Raw genomic sequence first — 17,686 nt, 5'->3', positions numbered from 1 at the left:
CAGCTCAGGTTGTCAAGGATGTGTCCTTTCCCAACCATAGCTCCAACAGCAGGAGAGATTCTCATCCCCAGCCTGCCCCCAGCCTGCCTTGCTTGTGCATTGCCATCTCTGTGTTAAATGTCAACAGAACAGAGCTGTGTGTGTACAGACTGCAATTTTAAGCTGTTTTAGCTGAGATTTTGATTTGGATGATAGATTACCCACTTTTAATCAGCTGAAGCTGCTTCAGTGGTGGTGGTGTGCTCTGAGGGAAGTGCTTGTGCAGTTAGGCTTGACTTGTATGGAGGTCTTTGCTTTTCATAATGAAAGTACCAGTAAGCTTCTTAACTTTTGGGTGCTCAGGTGATGGACTGAAAAAGGCTTACAAATATTTTTTAAAAAAAATTTAGTAATACTCTAGTCTCCCTGAAATTTTTCATGTGTCTTTTAATAACTTTTAGCAAGTGGCATGGAGATTAACATTTGTCATCATCAGAAAGTTGCCATTTGCTTTCTTACATTTCCCTCCGTGCCACCCCCCCCACCCCCCACCCCCCCACCCCTTTTTTTTTCCTGCTTTGCATCTGTTTGGTTTAGAGTGGAATTTTTTCACGCTGTAGAATATCACTTTTCAAAGTGAGGATGCCTGGCATTTTCTGAGTGCCAGACATTTTCTGAGATGGAGAACTATGTACTTAGTCTATGTACTAATTAAGCACTTTTTTCTTGCTTGCAAAACACTGTCAATGTAGCGTCTTATGGATTGTTTTACAGATAACGTGTCACTAATGACAGATATCAAAAGTGCTTTTGCTACAAACATTGTTCTCCTTTTAAATTTTCTGGGGTTTTTTCATCTTCTTTTCATACTTATATTTCATTTTTTGAAGTTGTGAATAGTTCCCTTCTTTTTGCTCTTGGCATCCTGTATGTTTTCTCCTGTCCTTTCCCCTAACTACTTTTTGTCTCACTGCTCCACTCTTATCTTTAAACAAGCTTTTACACTGAAGCATGTGACTAGAGCAGCCTTCCACTTCTTGTCGTCTAAAGTTTATTCTCCTTCAAATGTCTTTGAAATCAAATTCCCCTTTCCATCCTTGCTTGCTTGCTTCTGGGCTGCTTGCTTGCTTGCTTCTGGGCTGCTTGCTTGCTTGCTTCTGGGCTGCTTGCTTGCTTGCTTCTGGGCTGCTTGCTTGCTTGCTTCTGGGCTGCTTGCTTGCTTGCTTCTGGGCTGCTTGCTTGCTTGCTTCTGGGCTGCTTGCTTGCTTGCTTCTGGGCTGCTTGCTTGCTTGCTTCTGGGCTGCTTGCTTCCCAAAGCAGAATGTTGCAGTAGCAATAGTGTCAAGTACAAATATTTGTCATTTTGAGGGGATTTTTAAATTATTCCTTTACTTTAAAATGTGAACATGCATGATGCCCTATGTCAGAGAGAGATTAAATAAAATTTTTGATTGGTTATACCAAGCATTTTTAATGTAGCTATCATGCTCACTGTTCATCACCCTCTGTAGTTCGATGTTGGAGAAGTATCTTCTGTTCATGTGCTGTGAAATTTCAGTTTTTATTTGACACAAGTCATGGTCTGAGCATGGTTTCACAAGTGACGCAACACAGCAGCAGCAGTAGTTCCCTCACCTCCAGTAATGGAATTGCTAATGCCCTTTCTAGCTGTTTAATCAGTTGTCTTTTCACTTGGCATCAAAGAACAAGGAGGCCAAATAGAGTGTAAAGTTGGTTCTATCTAAGATTAGGGATGTGATGCTGAAATTCACCACCTCCCAAGAAATCATTGATTCCATATTAATTGGCTTGACAGTTCCAGTTTAATTTCACTATTACTTTTTATTGTGTGTCATAAAACTTTTGTTTGTTTTATTTTGGTAATTTTCTTGACCTGTTATCTGAATTATTACAGGTTTGCAGTCTTGTTTGTTGTCTTTTGCCATCACCTGCTTCTGCAGGTCAGAACCTTAAAGCTAGGAAAGTTTCTGGTGAGTCATGTAGCCCCAGGAAAGGCTCAATTAAAGATAGACTTGAATGACCTAGATATAAGCCCTTGTGTTACAGAGACATTGCAACCTTCCCATGTGACTTACTTTGATATTTTAAAATAATTTTTATTATTATTTCTTTCTATAAAAAGATTTTTTGTTTGTTTGGTTTTTTTTTTTCCAATATCCAAACTATGTTTTCCTAGCTGCAGTTTAAACCTACTTCTGTTTCTTGTCCTTCAGATTACCCCTTTCCTCAGTGGAATAGTCTTCTATGTATCAGAAGATGTACTAGTATATCACAAGCTTCCTCTCCTCTAGGCTAAATTGCTCTAATTTCTTTACTTTTTGCTTTCTAGATTGTTCAGCCTTGCATTATGTCATGTTTTCAGGATCTCTGGTGGCTCATGTTCCACTCCTCTGGATGTTGTCCAGCTGGTTCGCAGTGCTTCGACTGTGGCTCCCACTCCTCCTCTAGTCTCCTTAATACTGAAGCCCTTTTACTTGGTGACATTACTGACTCATATTCAGCCTTTGGTCAGCCACAGCCTTTTGATCCTTTTCTACAGCTCTCCTATAACAGGCTTTTATTCTCTTTTTGTAGATGCAGTTAATCATGTCTCAACTTCTCTATCTTTCAGTCTTAGGTGTGTAGGGTTAGTTGAGATGATTTTGAGTTATCCTTGTTTTTTGGTGTTGCACTCCTGAGGTGGGTTCGTCTGCACATTCAACACCTTTATCCCCTTTGCCCTGGCAGTGGCAGTTGATGATAGTATCAACCATTAGACCTGAAGCAGTTGTGTGAATTGGTGTTAGTGGCAGGAAGTCTCATCTGAGGTTAGGCAAACAGTAAGTTCTTGGAGATAGAACTTGTTTGGAGAAACAGTGTTCTTTAGTCAAATGCATATGCTCTTTTATTTAAGCCAGTGAGAATTCTTTTCAAAGCCCATTTTTTTCACAGCATATTATCATGCCTTGTTTGTTCAGACCTTTTATTTTTCTCATAATCTATTTTATTAGGGTTTTCTAGAGTGTGGCTCTGAGGTTTTGGGATTTATATATGTTTTCATCTCCTTTTCTCTTTCTTATTCACATTTCATAGGACGTCAGGCTGGCATGATAGCAAGTATTCTCTAGCCTTTTTGAGACTTAAAATTTGGTGGGTTTTTCTCATCTTCCAGAAGAAGTTCACAACCTCAAAACTGAGGAGTTTTCCCCCAGTGTTTGGAAATTCTCTGGACACAGCAGACTTTAATTTACATGTTAATTTTGTTTCCCATTCAAATGCTGCCATCCTGAAACTGCTGCTTGGTATCTGGATATCACTTTTCAGCCCAAAGATCACCCTTTTACAAAACTAATGTTAATAAACCAGTCTTTCTTGATAGTCTTTGGTTTGTGTTTTAGGGTTTTGACCCGCCGCATCAAAGCGATACGAGAACTATTTATATAGCAAACCGTTTTCCCCAGCATGGCCATTATGTTCCTCAGAAGTTTGCAGACAACAGAATCATATCATCCAAGGTAAGGAATCAATTTGTCATGGGAAAACCACTTGATGTGTTACTTAAGAATTCATGTAGCGAATGTGCCTGTGTTAGTTATGTCAAATGGTGCATATACAATACTGAAAATGAAGCAAACTCTCAGCTTTTTAGAGGAAAAAGATAGGTTGCTGCCTATGTAGTTTTCCCCCTTCTCATCCATTTTCTTCAGAACCTAAGCACAGAACAATTAAGCATGTTGGTCAGAATTGCTGGAGAAAAGTAGGTTTAAAACCGGTGTTGCCTGTGCTTGGGTATGATGCGTGGAACCACTTCAAAGGAAGGCTGAAGCTGGTTGTGATGATTTATAAAATAGCCAGGCCGTAAGCTAGTGCTCTGCATAAAATAAATCAGCAATCAACTGCAATTGCAGATTCCCTCCTGGTGTGACCTTGGATGGGAATCAATAGAACTGATGGTGGGGATGTGTCTTGTTGCTGTAGTGTAGAAGAGAAAGTTACAGCTGCAGGAATGAATTTCTTCTCTGCTACCTAGGATGCAAGCAGCCAAATGACTCCAGCTGCTCCTGTCCCAGTTGGTAGGAGAACATTTAAAAAGAACATCTGAAACTTTGACTGTAGAGGCAAGAGGTTGCTACCTCAGATTCCCTGCTAGCTGTACTTAAAATAAAAGCAAAACAACAACAGCAAAACCCCCAAAACACAAACAACCAAACGCACAAAACCAACCAAACAATAAAACCAACTCCAAACAAAAACTCAGCAAAGTGAATGCAGCAGTTCTGTGTGGAAGTAGGACAACACCAGAAGAAGGTTTGGGGGAAGGGAGATAGAAAATGAAAAGATGTAGGTTAAGAGAGTTTAATGGGAGTGGAACTGAATTTCACTGAAAAATTCTTCAGTATGTCATAACTGTTCTCTCACTGTCTCTCTTTTTTTTCTCCCCTTCAGTATACAGTGTGGAATTTTGTTCCAAAAAACCTATTTGAGCAGTTCAGAAGAGTAGCCAACTTTTATTTTCTGATTATTTTTTTGGTTCAGGTAAGTTGAGTAATATTCAGGACATTGCAGTTTACGTTGTAAATTCTGCCACTGATTTGTGTTCTATGAACTTAACTTCTTTGCCTATGTATTCTGTCTAGAAAACCAACACAGTTGAGTTTCTCTGGGAAACTAACATAACCTTAAAGTGTTGTGTCCAAATTTTAAGTACTATCCATTAGGTTTTTGTCTTCATGCTTCATAGTATATTTAAGTGTGCAGCTTCAAAGTCCATTGCACTGCCAGCCCGGGGACTCAGTTGTCTGTTTCAGAATACAACCTTAAATCTCTTAGGTTAGTAATAAAATTCCAGAGACTCTTTTTTTTTTTGTTTTTTAAAGTTGTTATTTTTGTGGACATTTTCATGTTTAAATAGACCAAGAGTTTTAATCTGTGTGTTTTGAAGTGCTTCTTGGCCATGAGTGTGTCAAAATGCAGAAGTTCAAATCAAATGTGTCAGACTGCGCAAGATGCTCGCTCTTGAGCTGAGGACAGATCAGTGCTATGTTCTCATTGTAGGTGGAATCTGGACTTTCTAAGTCAACAAATTATTGTCACACAGTTCTAAGACCCTCAAATTCAATTTTCCAGATAAAATGCACCCAGAAAATATTTGAGCTAGGACTGATCTTTTTATCAGCTTTGAAGACATCAGTTAGTCCTGATTTTGATACACTGTAGGTCACAAATATTCCTGTGGCTTTTGTGACAGAGTATATTCTAATTAAGAACAGCCACAAATGTTATGGCAGCTCACGCTTTGCACCACTGACTCTAGTTCCACTTGAATTTTGTTGAGCTATTGCAAACTGAGTAGATGAAGTGGGAGAAAGACTGTGAGGAGAGATACTGTATTTTGAAATACCAATTAATATCTGAGACAAAGACAATATTTTGGGGGTATACAAGCTTTTCTTTCATTGTAAAATAGAATGCTTTGAACATGTACAGCCTTCAACAGTGATTAACCAACATTTACAGTATGCATCCATAACAGATGGTTGCCTCATCTGACAAAAACAGGAACAGTGAAGAGTCCATAAGATTTGCCTGTGAGATGTCAATAGCTGAGCCAGTTCTGTAATTTTTAATCCATTGCATCCTGTGTCCCTTGCTCTTGTTCTTTCAAGTTTGGAAAGAGTGAATATCCTACTAGGCTGGAAAATCCTGTGTTGAGAGATACTGAAGTCATATAGGTCTAATGTAGACTAACAACGTGGTACCCATCCTGTCTTCCTAGTGAAAAATACTGACTTTGTCATTCCTGTTATGATGTTTCATGCTATTTAACATATTGTAGCATGAAGAAGATGAGGATATGTTGGAGATGGAACATAAATGTGGCTTAAAGTGGCCATTATACTGTATTTTTAAAGCTTTTGTTGTAGTTTTTTTTATTGTGTTTTTTTTTTGTAATGCAAATTTACTTCTTTAGTTACATTTTGAGTCACATTCCTTTCCAACTGCTAGACTTCAGTAACAGTTAAATGTGATGTCCATGAACAAATGTGGATCTAAAGACAGAAGTTCTATTCAGAGTGTAACTCTGTTCTTCTCTCACTTTGTGACTCGAGGGTGTCCCAGTTTGTATGGGAAATATCTTGTCTGTGTGTGTGTGTATTCTTGGAGACTGAGCAGGACAAATGCTGCAGACATTTTGGTTCATTTGTTAGAGTGGAATCTGGTTTTATTCAAATCCCACTTGGAAATCCATTAATTTTATTTTTGTTTTCATTTTATAAGGCAAAGATGCCTTTTAAATTTGATCACCATGGTATCTTCTTTGTCATATGAATCTCATGTGACCAAGATGCAGTGTCTATCATTGCCACCTTATTCCACTGGGGATGACAGAGCCGGGGCAAGTTCTCGTTGTGTGATTTAAACACGCGGCACAGTCCAGTCCACGTTGTTCACTGCACATATGCATGCCAGCAACATGGTGACTGACTGCATTTCATTCACATGAGACTCCAAAACAGTTGTGTGAAGGGCATGTGGCCAGCTGTGTAAAAGGCAAAGGGCCATGGTGTTCTGGTCAAAGAGGCAAAAGGAGCAGGCTGCCATGATCATTCCATCAGTACAAAACTTGCTTCCTTTCCACATGAGAGCCTCTCCTGAGAAAGAAGGAGAGAGTGTAGATGGCAGAAATGTCATGGTTAACCCTATACAGACAAAAGTCAGATCCTTTTGGCATGGGTTTTCTTGAACAGCATCCTGCCAAGCTGAAGGTGCAATGCTACAGGTGAAGAAAAGGTGATACTGCAGGCTAGATTTGATTTCTGTGTTTCAGTGGGGGGAAAAAAAGCGTTTATGCACATTTTGTAAGGTGGCATAGTCAGTTTTCTCTGTGAGGCTCTTGGCTCTCAACAGCTTAAACTTCATATATGATTACTTTTATTTTTTTCTTCTTTAATGGTTCCCAAAGCAATGCCATAAGTCTCAGGTAAAGTGGATCAAATTGATATCTGTGGTTTTGAATAGCTTTTGTGTATATTTTCTTTACAGCACTTGTCTGTGTGGTTTTTTCCCTGCAGCAGAGGAGAACCACAAATGTCCCCCTCCACATCCAGAAGTTTGGTGTATACACTGCACTTGTGGCATGCCAATAACAATAGCACAAACTGTAAAATCTGCATGTTAACTTGGGGGAGACAGAAAGGAGCAGTCTAAGAAAGAGTGTGCTCTAATATCTGTATGGTCAGGAATTATGATTTTTGGCTTTATTTCCCCTTCTAAAGTGGATGTTGTTGTATTCTACATTGCTGTTAAGCAGTAGATTGTGCAGGGTGTTGAAACAGCTTCACAAAATGTAGATTTCCTTTTTTTTTTTTTTATGGACTTGTGTATTCATCTTTCTAAGTTGAAAACATATATATTCCTTTTACTGTGGACTCTTTAAATTAGCACATGCATCATAAATGCTATTAAGTCTGTTCCATGCCCTAGAACCTTTGTTTGCATCGTTAGTCATATGGATTATTCAGGTGTCAGGATTATTACTATTTAGACTCCAGAAATACTGCAGTAAAAATACTCATAAGTTATAATGGCAAGTTTGGAAAATAGGTGTCATCCTGCTTCATGGGTTGTTTTGTTGTGTTATTTTTTTTGCAAGTACAAATGTGAAAATAAAATTTGTGCTAATTTTCATCTTTTCCTCTCTTTTAGCTTATGATAGACACCCCTACTAGTCCTATTACCAGTGGATTGCCATTATTTTTTGTCATAACTGTGACAGCCATAAAACAGGTAAAGGGGAAAAATCTTACAGTATGAAGTCCTTCTAAGGTAAAGTTACTTAATAAAGTGGGACCACAACAATCTGTAGATACTAAAAATATCTTTTAAGAGTCATCTTTGTAGAAAGGATTTTGTGTTTCCTGTTTCTTGTTAGATAGAGGCTTGAACTTGAGCTTTTTGGTTCGTTGTCAAGAGCTCAGTGACTCACTGTGACGCTTAAATGGACAGTGAATGACTGTCAGACAGCATTTTTGTCCAAGCATTGCATGTCACTTGTTATAAGACCTTTTCTGAAAGCTTCTCACTTATTCCTTTGGCACACCTCGCTGCATATTAAAACCAATCCTCCCACATGACACACTGAGAAAGGAGCTTGGGTAGATGAAGCTATGGTGCAATCCATGTTTGTCAGTAGTTAAAAGGCAAACTTTGCCCCAAGGAGGATGTTTCATGCTGTAAAATATATATTAACTGTATAATCCTGTACCAGGTAAAAGGTCCAGTTTAGAAGGCTTCTGGTTTCTTTTTCCTTTGGTGGCATAAAATATTTAGAAGTGCTTTACTGCACTTGAAATAAGAAGAATGTTCTGAGTTTGATAGGAATCTTGTTCAAGCATCATACTACAGACTGCTAAGACCTAGAGCTCCTGGAAGGAAAATATTAAAAAGAAATGAGAAAAAGAAAAATAAGAGATAAAGAAGAAACAATCTTCTGTTTTCTTTAAATCCTTCAAGTAAGAGGAGTGAAAACCAAACATATAAGGAGCTGATGTGGATAGAAACAGTAATCTCTTTTGCGGGGATGTAATTTTCAGGAACTGTCCCCTTCAAAGGGTTTGGCAGTGCTGTCTGGGGAAGAGATGCAGTCATAGCAACTGGAAAGTAATCAGGAGACTGTTATGAAGCTACAGTTGGAATTTCAATTTGCCTTCTGTGGCAGTAAGACCCAGAGCCACCCAGAAACAGGGCAAAAGTAAAAATAGCTCTGGCTTTCAAGTGGATAGAATGGTGTTTGAGGCAGAAGGAGGTTAAATGATGGAGTAATATCTCAACTAATGTGTCAGTTTAGTTGTCAGGTGGTGTTAGGTATTAGGTAATAGGTTGGACTTGGTCTCTGAGGCCTTTTCCAACCTGGTTGATTCTCTGATTCTGTGATCTTGTTGCTGTGCAGTTTGTGTATGTAGAGTGCCCCGGTCCTATTCAATTACAGTAAATATCATCACCCCTCAAAAATCATGGGTTCAAAAGATCTAAGCAAGCAATGGAAAATAGCCCTTAAAGCTGTGTGACCTGAAAGAGACATAGTTATTAGGTGTTTGGTTTTTTTTCCTGAAAGAGGTTGGACTTGTATAAGTCTTAAGTCTGAAAGAATCTATTACCAATTTGTTTTGACATGTCCAATCTTATATTGGGAAATAGAAATGTCTTGCCACCAATTGCAAAGAACAACAATCTTGGCATTCATTTTGGAAGTTTCAAATCATTCATGACTTGTTAAGCATCAGAAGGTTTTCTCTCAGTATCTGCAAAGACTATTGGAACCACCTGAACTGTTCTAATGGATTCTCTGTTTATCCTACCTACTGCAAAGTAGGCAAAAAGTATTCACAAGATGTCTTGGAAAGACAATTCTGTGTGCTGCCCTTGGACAAGGAAGAAAGTGTTGGAATGCAGAGGGGAAGATGGAAGATGCCCAGTGTGGTCTCAAAACCAGCTCCTGTTTTCTGTCAAACCAGAAGTGGAATGGGGAGCAAATTTAGAGGAAGAAACCCCTTTTGAAGGCTGCAGGGCACCAGTTTATATAAAGTTACATCAGGATCTTTCAAGGGATGAAGGGGCAAAATGGATCCAGTAACAGTATGTGGGTTTGAGAAGTTTGACTGTGGGTGGATAAACTCTGAACACTCTCCCCTACTTCCAGAAGGCCAGTTAACATGGCACCTCTAGCAGACCTCAAACTCATCTTTATTTTCATCTCAGCCAAGGAGACAGAACTTTTTTCTTCTTAGAAGTGTCATTGCACCTAGGACAGAAGAAGGACAAACAAGACTGCAAAGTGATGCAACTCATGCTGTGTCATTTTGTCTGTCTTGTTAGCCAGAGCACTTTCCTCCTTCTGCCTGGGAAGATGTGTACACAGTCCTTGGAGGAGTCCAAAACCAGAAAATAGATAAAACCAAAAATCAAAAAAGACCCCAAACCAAAATACAACTAAATAAAGATATTTCCTAAGGAGCTTAGTGCATTTCAGTAAGTTCATAGCTGTTTAGCAAACAAGCTGATTTGACACATGTTTACATGACTGCCAGGTAAATCAGAAGCAACTGCTTTGCAGGTTTTGATTAAATATAACCTTAAACTGAGGATGAAAAAACATAGTAATCTAATATACAAGCCTGTTTTAATTTTGTCCTTTCCTCAAGTACACTGATGCAGTTATTTAAGCTGGACTTAAGAGTATTTGAAGGATTTTAATCTTTGTTTTCTACTCTTGCAGTTAAGCAGCATTCCCTGTATTTCTACTGCATCTTTTTAAGGCTGTTTTAGCAGCATTTACAAGTGAGGCTAAGGAGCTCTCTCAAAAATGCTGCATTGGGTAGATTTTGGGGGGAATTTAAACTGACCACAGTGAGTTGGCTCTTTATAATTCCCTGGTGTAAGGTGTTGCCCTTGTGTTAGAGGCAATAGGTGTCAGATGGAGAAAGCGCTGAAATCTGTACTTTCTAAAGAAGGTAAATTTCAGTTCTTTGCCAAATGCCCATATTGCTCAGCTGCTCAGGTTTATGAGACAAATGCCCCAAGGTTACTGGGTGTTAGTTAAATCCTTGTGTTCTTCTGTCAGTCACCTTTAACAAGGAGCTGTACTCATTGACTTTTTCATTTTCCCTTTTCATGCTGATTAGGAGGGATTCATAAAGACTCTTACTTAGGAATCTGATTTCACAGTATTTGTGTGGCTAGTTTTACCACACACTTCTTAATCATTTATTTTTAAGCAGTTGGCATATAAAGCTTCCATCTTTTCTTTTTTTAAACCTAAGTGCAGTTGTGCTGTCTTTATATATTTGTGCTAGTAACAGTGGAGGTTCATGAAGGTAGACCTGCAAAACTATACTTCTAAAATGCTACATTCAGCACAGAACTTTCCTCCAAAATTCAGTCCACTTCAGAACTTGCCAAACTCCATCTGCAGTACTACTCTTTGTATTATGACATTCATCTAATGTTTGTAGCATTCTAGGATGAATTGAGATTATGCCTGCTGTTTCAGAGGGCCCTCTTCTTCAGTCTTCAAACTTCCAAGGAAGTGGTTTTAACCCTTTCATGTTTTGTAAATCTACAGAAAAATATTTTGGGGAATGTCTCTATTGAAATCAGTTGTGTGAGTCTTGCCAGGATGTAAGAGGCAATGAAACTTTGTGCAAGGACTAATCCATTTCTTATGCTTGCTTATGGGGCTTTCTAAAGAGTAGCTGGACTTGGAGATCAGAGATCATACTATTGACAAACATGAACATGCTATGAGATTAAGCAGTGTATGAATAGTTGAGGAAAAACAGGAGGGGGATAACACACCTGGATTCACTCTCATGAATATTTGCACAGATAAAGGGTGTTTAAAGAGGTGCTGAATATCAGGCTAAGGAAAGCTGCTTTATTTTATCCTTTTAAAAACTCAGTTGCTGTGAACTGTTGCATACATAAACTAAAATCTTCTCAGTCATCTCTTGCTGTACCGAGCTGATGTGTAAAGAGCATGTCATGCACAATTAAGAAATCTTAAGATTTCATGCATAGGCTATGGCAGTAACTATAGGAAGTGTTATAGGGCATGACATGAGGAAGTAATTTCAGTCTACTTCTCTTAGAGGAGTCTGTAAGAGAGACTGGGAGTGACTATTCTGAGTTTCATGGTATATTAACCCATGAAAACCCAAAAGACTGAGTGTTCATCTTGTTTGCAGAAAATGTCCCTGCCTGTTTAACAGAACACAGGACTATTAATTTTCTTCTCAACTTTTGCTACTTTGTGTAAAGTGAAGGAAAATTAGTTTCCCAAGTTTTTGTGTAACCACTGCAGTAGAAACTCAGGAGAAGTTTGTAACTGCGTTCAGGCTATGCAGCGAGTAATTTGCAGTGCACTGGCTTAGCAGAGATTTGTTATGCTCTATGAGTTTCTTACTTAAAAAGTAAATTTGTGTGTGTTTTCCACAGGGTTATGAAGACTGGCTACGACATAAAGCAGACAATGAAGTAAATGGTGCTCCAGTTTATGTTGTTCGAAGTGGTGGCCTTGTGAAAACTAGATCTAAAAACATCCGGGTATGTGCTGAAGGGCAAATGGACAATTGTGCTTCTGTCCATTGCTAAAGCTTTTGTTTCATTACCAAACATCGTGGCCTGTTTCATCATGATCTGGTAACAATGCTGAAATGATTTAGTCTCTTTTCAAACTCTATTTGTACACTTCTCATTTGTCCTCACTTCATTAGGTGGGAGACATTGTCAGAGTAGCCAAAGATGAGACTTTTCCTGTTGATCTGGTTCTTCTGTCATCTGATCGAGTTGACGGTTCATGCCATGTTACTACCGCAAGTTTGGATGGAGAGACCAATCTTAAGGTCTGTGTTACTGCTGTGAAATTAAGTGTTGCTATTTTGCCATGCCTTTTTTATTTCAGTCCACTGAAATACAGCCCCCTCCTCCCCACCCCCCCACCGCAACCCAGGAGCCCTGTATCGTTAACCTAACAGACGCTGTTTTACAGACACACGTTGCGGTCCCAGAAACAGCAGTGTTACAGTCCGTTGCCAACCTGGACAAACTTGTGGCTGTTATAGAATGTCAGCAGCCAGAGGCAGATCTATACAGGTATCACTTTATTAGTAAATATTTTGAAATTAAATCCAAATGCAGTGTTCAGTTTGTAGAGAACATTGAGTTAAGGTACACTATCTATAGTAGTTTGTTTCCCCAGTTGGTAGCAGGGTTTGTGCCAAATATGCAAGTGTCAGGTTTTAAAAGCAGAAAAATTACTAGTTCTTATGGATCATATGCTGAATTTTGTTGAGGAATTATTTCTTGCTGAAACACCAAGAAGTGACTATCCATTTTAACAGAGCAAAGAATACAATCTTTTGTGGTTTTGTAAGTGAACTCTAACAGGCTTTCTCTAATGGCTGTTCTTTTGAAGGAGAAATATTTCTCTTGTGAAATATTTCTTGTAAAATTGTTGCCAGTGTTCCCACAGTATTTTAGTTTGATTGACAATAAAAGTTGGTTATTTTGTACTTGTAAGCCATTCATGACTCTTCTTTTTTTTGGCCATCTTTTATAGATTTGTTGGAAGAATAACTATAAGTCAACAAGCTGAAGAAATTGTACGGTAAGTAAAATTTTATGAGATTGAAGTTTAGAACCGATGGAAGTGGTTAAAATCATCACCATCACAAAAGAGTTACTGTCGACTATATGAAAGGGAGAGGTATTTCTACTGAAAGTGTCAGTTGTAGCTGCATAGTTCAGATGGAGATGAGAGAAAACTAGAGGAAAAAAGCTCATTGCTACCCGGTTTTCCAAATTTGATATGATGGTTCTGGAAAGCTTAACCGTTCTGGAAGGGCAGATTTTCTGGCACGGGTCATTAGCTGGGAACTTGGTTTTTGTTGTTTAAAGCATTTATTGACCTTAAACATTTGCCAGTGGCATATTATGGAGACTACATAATATGTACATGACAGATCCCTTGTCATCTGTTTATCAGAGGCAGGTGTTTTTGCAGATGAAATTCCTGTATACTATTGGTCTGTTTTAATAAAGCCTCTGCTAAAAAGTTTGCAGCATATACTAAGTATTTCAAACTGTTGTACTGCCTGGACTGTAAAGATAAGTGTCTACATCTATAATAGTCAACACATGATTTTGTGTACATAATGGTGTACTTGCAACCATTTCCTGTGTAGTCATAGCGAGTAGGATATGCCTAAACATATGTGAAAGTAAAGTGGTGAAGACACCTACAGACCTGTATGTGAACTTCATCAAAAGATTGCAAATTGCAGTGAGTTAGCCCCAGCTAACAGCCACAGCTGCTCATTCACTTACCACCACCACAAGACAGGAAAAACAATGTGAGAAGGGCCATTGTTTGGGAAAAAAGACAGGGAAATTACTCACAAGAAAGGGCTAGATTTTAAGGAATATTTAGCATGCAAGTTATTTGATTGTTTTCTTTTAAGTTGTTGATAATCAAACTTTCAAAATACTTGATCACCTCTTCTCAAGATGTGCTGTATTATGATGTATAAATGTAGGTAAATCTGTGATTCTTTCAGTGCTAGAATGTCAAAAATGTTATCCTTTTACACTTTTTTGCCAAGTGATGTTTCTGGTTGAATCAAGTATTAAAGTAGTAGTACTTTCTGTGTAATGTGTGCCTTCAGCCTGAAGAGCTTCAAGTCTTGAATCTGACAGCCTCCTATGAGGCTCACAGACATCTGTCAAGTTTAGATAGGAGAGACACAGAGTTCAGGGTGAATCAGTGGCATGTCAATGGTTTTGCAAGAAATATGGGAATGTAGAGGACCCCAACTCCAATGCCTTATCTGCCCCCAGAATAAGCCCCCTATTCAACCTTCCCCAGAAACCCACTCCTCTGTTTTCTAAGGTTGCTACTTCGCTTAGACCTTTTCAGAATTCATTACTGCCAAGCTTTACAGGCTCAGTTTTGAGATAATATATTAAAGTAATTTAATTGACAGCCTATAACAGAGCCAGTTTAAATGGAGCATGAAAAGTAACTAAGTTCTGACTGCTGGTGGACCTGTATCTTCTGAATGCCAAAGATAAACTTGTCTGGTCTATGTTGCACAGATTTGGATTCTCTACTTCCAATATCTGCCAAAATCTGGTTTTACAAACTGCAAAACCCACTTGAATCCAGAAATATCCAATAGATTTATCAAGAGAGGAGGTTAAATGCTTGACCACTTAGTCACTTTTAGTTCAGAGTTTCAGTTAGAGTCTGACCTAAAATTTTAAACACATGTATGTGTCGTTTGGAGAACCTGTCATAATCTGTGTGTGTAGTCAGTTCACATGGTATTTGGGATGGGAACAGCCACATTTGGAGTAACATTTAAGTTAAATGTTACGCTGTGGGAGGTTGGGGATGGGCTTGGCCATGGTTTTCTTGAGTAACTCCAGGTTATGCTTTCAAAGGAACTTCAAATAGAAGAGCTTTGTTTATATAATAGTCAGCATGGACTGCTTGTGGTTCAGCTAATGGAAAAATAAGACAAACCCAAGGGCTTGTACCTAAGTAGCTCTTGGTATATGATCGTCAGTTCTTTTGCTTACACCCAGTATGCCAATTAGGCCCCTGCAGTTGTTCAGTTTTTGCTTTCCTTTGAAACATGGACAGAAGTAGTGAATGTACCCCTTTGGGTTTGTTTTAAATTCTATTTCAAACCAAGCAACTCTGCTGGTAGTTTCTAAAGATGATACAGCTGCTGGAGTAGAATATATAGCCCTAACCTTATATGAACCTTGATTCTAGCCGAGCCTTTACTTTCACAGCACTGTTCACAGTTAACTTAGCCAGTGAAGGTGTGAAGGGGAAAAAAACCCTCTAAATTTTACTCTGGTGTTAGGAAGCAAAACTTGCACTGTTGTGTTGATGGTGTGTCCCTGCAGTTGTTTGTTCCTCTGATGTGAGTAGCTTTTAAACTTGATAGATCATTTCAGTTTGGTAGAGGGATAGAAGTAACAGGTAAACTAGCTAAACCTAAACCAGCACTACCATTGCACTGTGAGCTTGACAGGCTTTTTAGCCTGCTGGCTTCTCAAGTGACGTGCTAGTGTCTCTGAACGAGCTATTTGGTATGCTTAGCTCAATTGCTAATCATGGGAAATTGAACAGTGGCAGGAGAGTATGGAGGTGACCAAAGGAAACCGAGAGCTTTGTGGAGATGTGTGGGTGAGGTATGGTAAAAGAGGTAAGAGGACTGAAGACAACTGAAATGAGAGTGGTGTTGGAGTTGTGGTGGGAATTCATAGGGGATCTGGGACAGCTTTGCATAGGAAACTGGATTTCATTAGTCCTACAGAATACAGAAGTAATTTTTAAATGCTGATATGTCTGTTTCTTTTTAGACCTCTTGGGCCTGAAAGTCTCTTACTTCGTGGAGCAAGATTAAAAAACACTAAAGAAATATTTGGTTTGTAGACACCTAAATATTTAAAGAGTATTCTCTCCTTAAAACATGCTGATGAACTGTGGTTTAATTCTACTTACACTGAAGAAATTGTAATAATCATGCTGGCTGTAACCTAAGGGGATATGATTATAGATGAAAGCAATGATATTATGCTGAAGAATCTCTAAGGATATAAAGTTCCAGCTCTGTTCTGTGAACATATTTGAAGTGGTTTGATAAAGGAATAAGTTAACTTCAATGGGTAAATGACTGTTTTTACTGTTACACATTATTCAAGATTTTCTCCTGAGATTTACCAATCTGATTTCCATAAAATACATATTGAAGAGCAGTAGAGTCATAATAATGAAGAGCATTTTAGTAGATGTTAAAATTGCTTCAGTAGTACTGTTTTGCTGTAGCAGAATATTGCACATACTTAAAAAGTACTATCATTGCACTGAAGTAAACACAAAAGTAATATCTCCTCCTGATTTTAGCCCATGTCTCTTAAAATGAAAAATGCTACGCATGCAGAAAATACAGTGTAATTTTTTCCTCCCCCTCCCCTTCCTTCCCAGGTGTTGCAGTGTATACAGGTATGGAGACAAAGATGGCATTAAATTACAAGAGTAAATCTCAGAAACGGTCAGCAGTAGAAAAGTATGTTTATTTTCTACTATCTTTCTTATTTGTAGAGTTTTGACTTAGTTTTTTCCTCTGACTTAAAAACCCTGATGCTCTCGTCATTGGGTTGTAAGCAAGGGAAGAGAGTGTGTTTGCTTTGCTTTCAGTAAGAAGATATACATATAAAATCTGTTTCTTGATGTTTCATCCTTTATTGATTCTTGCAGTAGTGTGCAAAGCTGGAATACCCAAGCTTTAAAAGATCTAAAGCAGAAAAGGTTCCTTCGGGACGTTTGTTTTCAAGCTGTGGAAATCATTTAATGATAGGTGAAATGCTGCTTGAACCAGATGCTCAGACATAGTTTTCAGAACAGTCCCAGCTTGTTTTCTGCATCCTTTGCTGTAAGACTGCATCATGCCTGTAAAGAGGATGGATTGAAATGTAGTTGTAAGCTCTTACAAGTCTTGCTTCTGAATCATAGTGTTTAGTATAATGGAGAATAGCTTTGTTTTATATAGTCTAAAGAATACAGCTGATGCAGATAGGTTTTTTGCAATGAACCTGGCTTCCAGCACAAGTTGCAAGGCACTTTAAAAAAAAACCAACACAACACCTTTGCTCACAGTTTACAGGATAGGTGCTACTATAATAGAGATTTATAAGTAGAACCTTGTGAATTATTTAAAAAGTAAAAGAAGTTCTGATATGGTGACTTTATTCCAGCTATTAAAAATGTGGCTCCTGGTATTTGTTTGCAAAAGTAGGGTTGATTGGTCTTCTACAGCCAAATACAAACAGAACCCTAGAGTGAACAAGAGAAGTTCAGCCATCAAAGTAAGGAGGGCAAAGGTGGTCTGGCTAGGATTAGAAAATATAGAGGCAAGAGCATGGCCTGGGTTAAACAATCATTGCACATGGTTGTGCAATCCAAGGTGCAGCCTTGGATTTCTTGTGGTTGTTTGTACTGCCTTCACCACCTTGGTAGCTACTTGGGGAAGAGAAGAACAGGTGAGTCCCTAAAATCTTGGACAGCAGGTGTGGCACAAGTCAGATATTGGGGTATTCCTGCACCTTAAGCTAGCCTTCATATTGCTATATGTAG

At 38.6% G+C, this 17,686-nt stretch overlaps 1 protein-coding gene across 11 annotated transcripts in view; it reads left to right on the top strand.

Moving 5' to 3' along the window:
- Positions 1 to 17,686, top strand: part of ATP11B (ATPase phospholipid transporting 11B (putative)) — a 70,772-nt gene that overhangs the window by 11,125 nt on the left and 41,961 nt on the right. For all 11 annotated transcript variants that reach the window (XM_054167062.1, XM_054167065.1, XM_054167063.1 and 8 more), the window contains exons 2-10: positions 3,378 to 3,494; positions 4,426 to 4,515; positions 7,687 to 7,767; positions 11,974 to 12,081; positions 12,252 to 12,380; positions 12,527 to 12,630; positions 13,097 to 13,144; positions 15,913 to 15,977; positions 16,538 to 16,619. In XM_054167062.1, coding sequence (XP_054023037.1) covers positions 3,378 to 3,494; positions 4,426 to 4,515; positions 7,687 to 7,767; positions 11,974 to 12,081; positions 12,252 to 12,380; positions 12,527 to 12,630; positions 13,097 to 13,144; positions 15,913 to 15,977; positions 16,538 to 16,619 — 824 coding nt within the window. The remainder of the gene's footprint in view (positions 1 to 3,377; positions 3,495 to 4,425; positions 4,516 to 7,686; positions 7,768 to 11,973; positions 12,082 to 12,251; positions 12,381 to 12,526; positions 12,631 to 13,096; positions 13,145 to 15,912; positions 15,978 to 16,537; positions 16,620 to 17,686) is intronic.

Source organism: Dryobates pubescens, chromosome 13, assembly GCF_014839835.1.
Source record: "Dryobates pubescens isolate bDryPub1 chromosome 13, bDryPub1.pri, whole genome shotgun sequence".
In the NCBI taxonomy this organism is placed as follows: domain Eukaryota; kingdom Metazoa; phylum Chordata; class Aves; order Piciformes; family Picidae; genus Dryobates; species Dryobates pubescens.
This window is presented reverse-complemented; position numbering and strand designations above follow the sequence as displayed.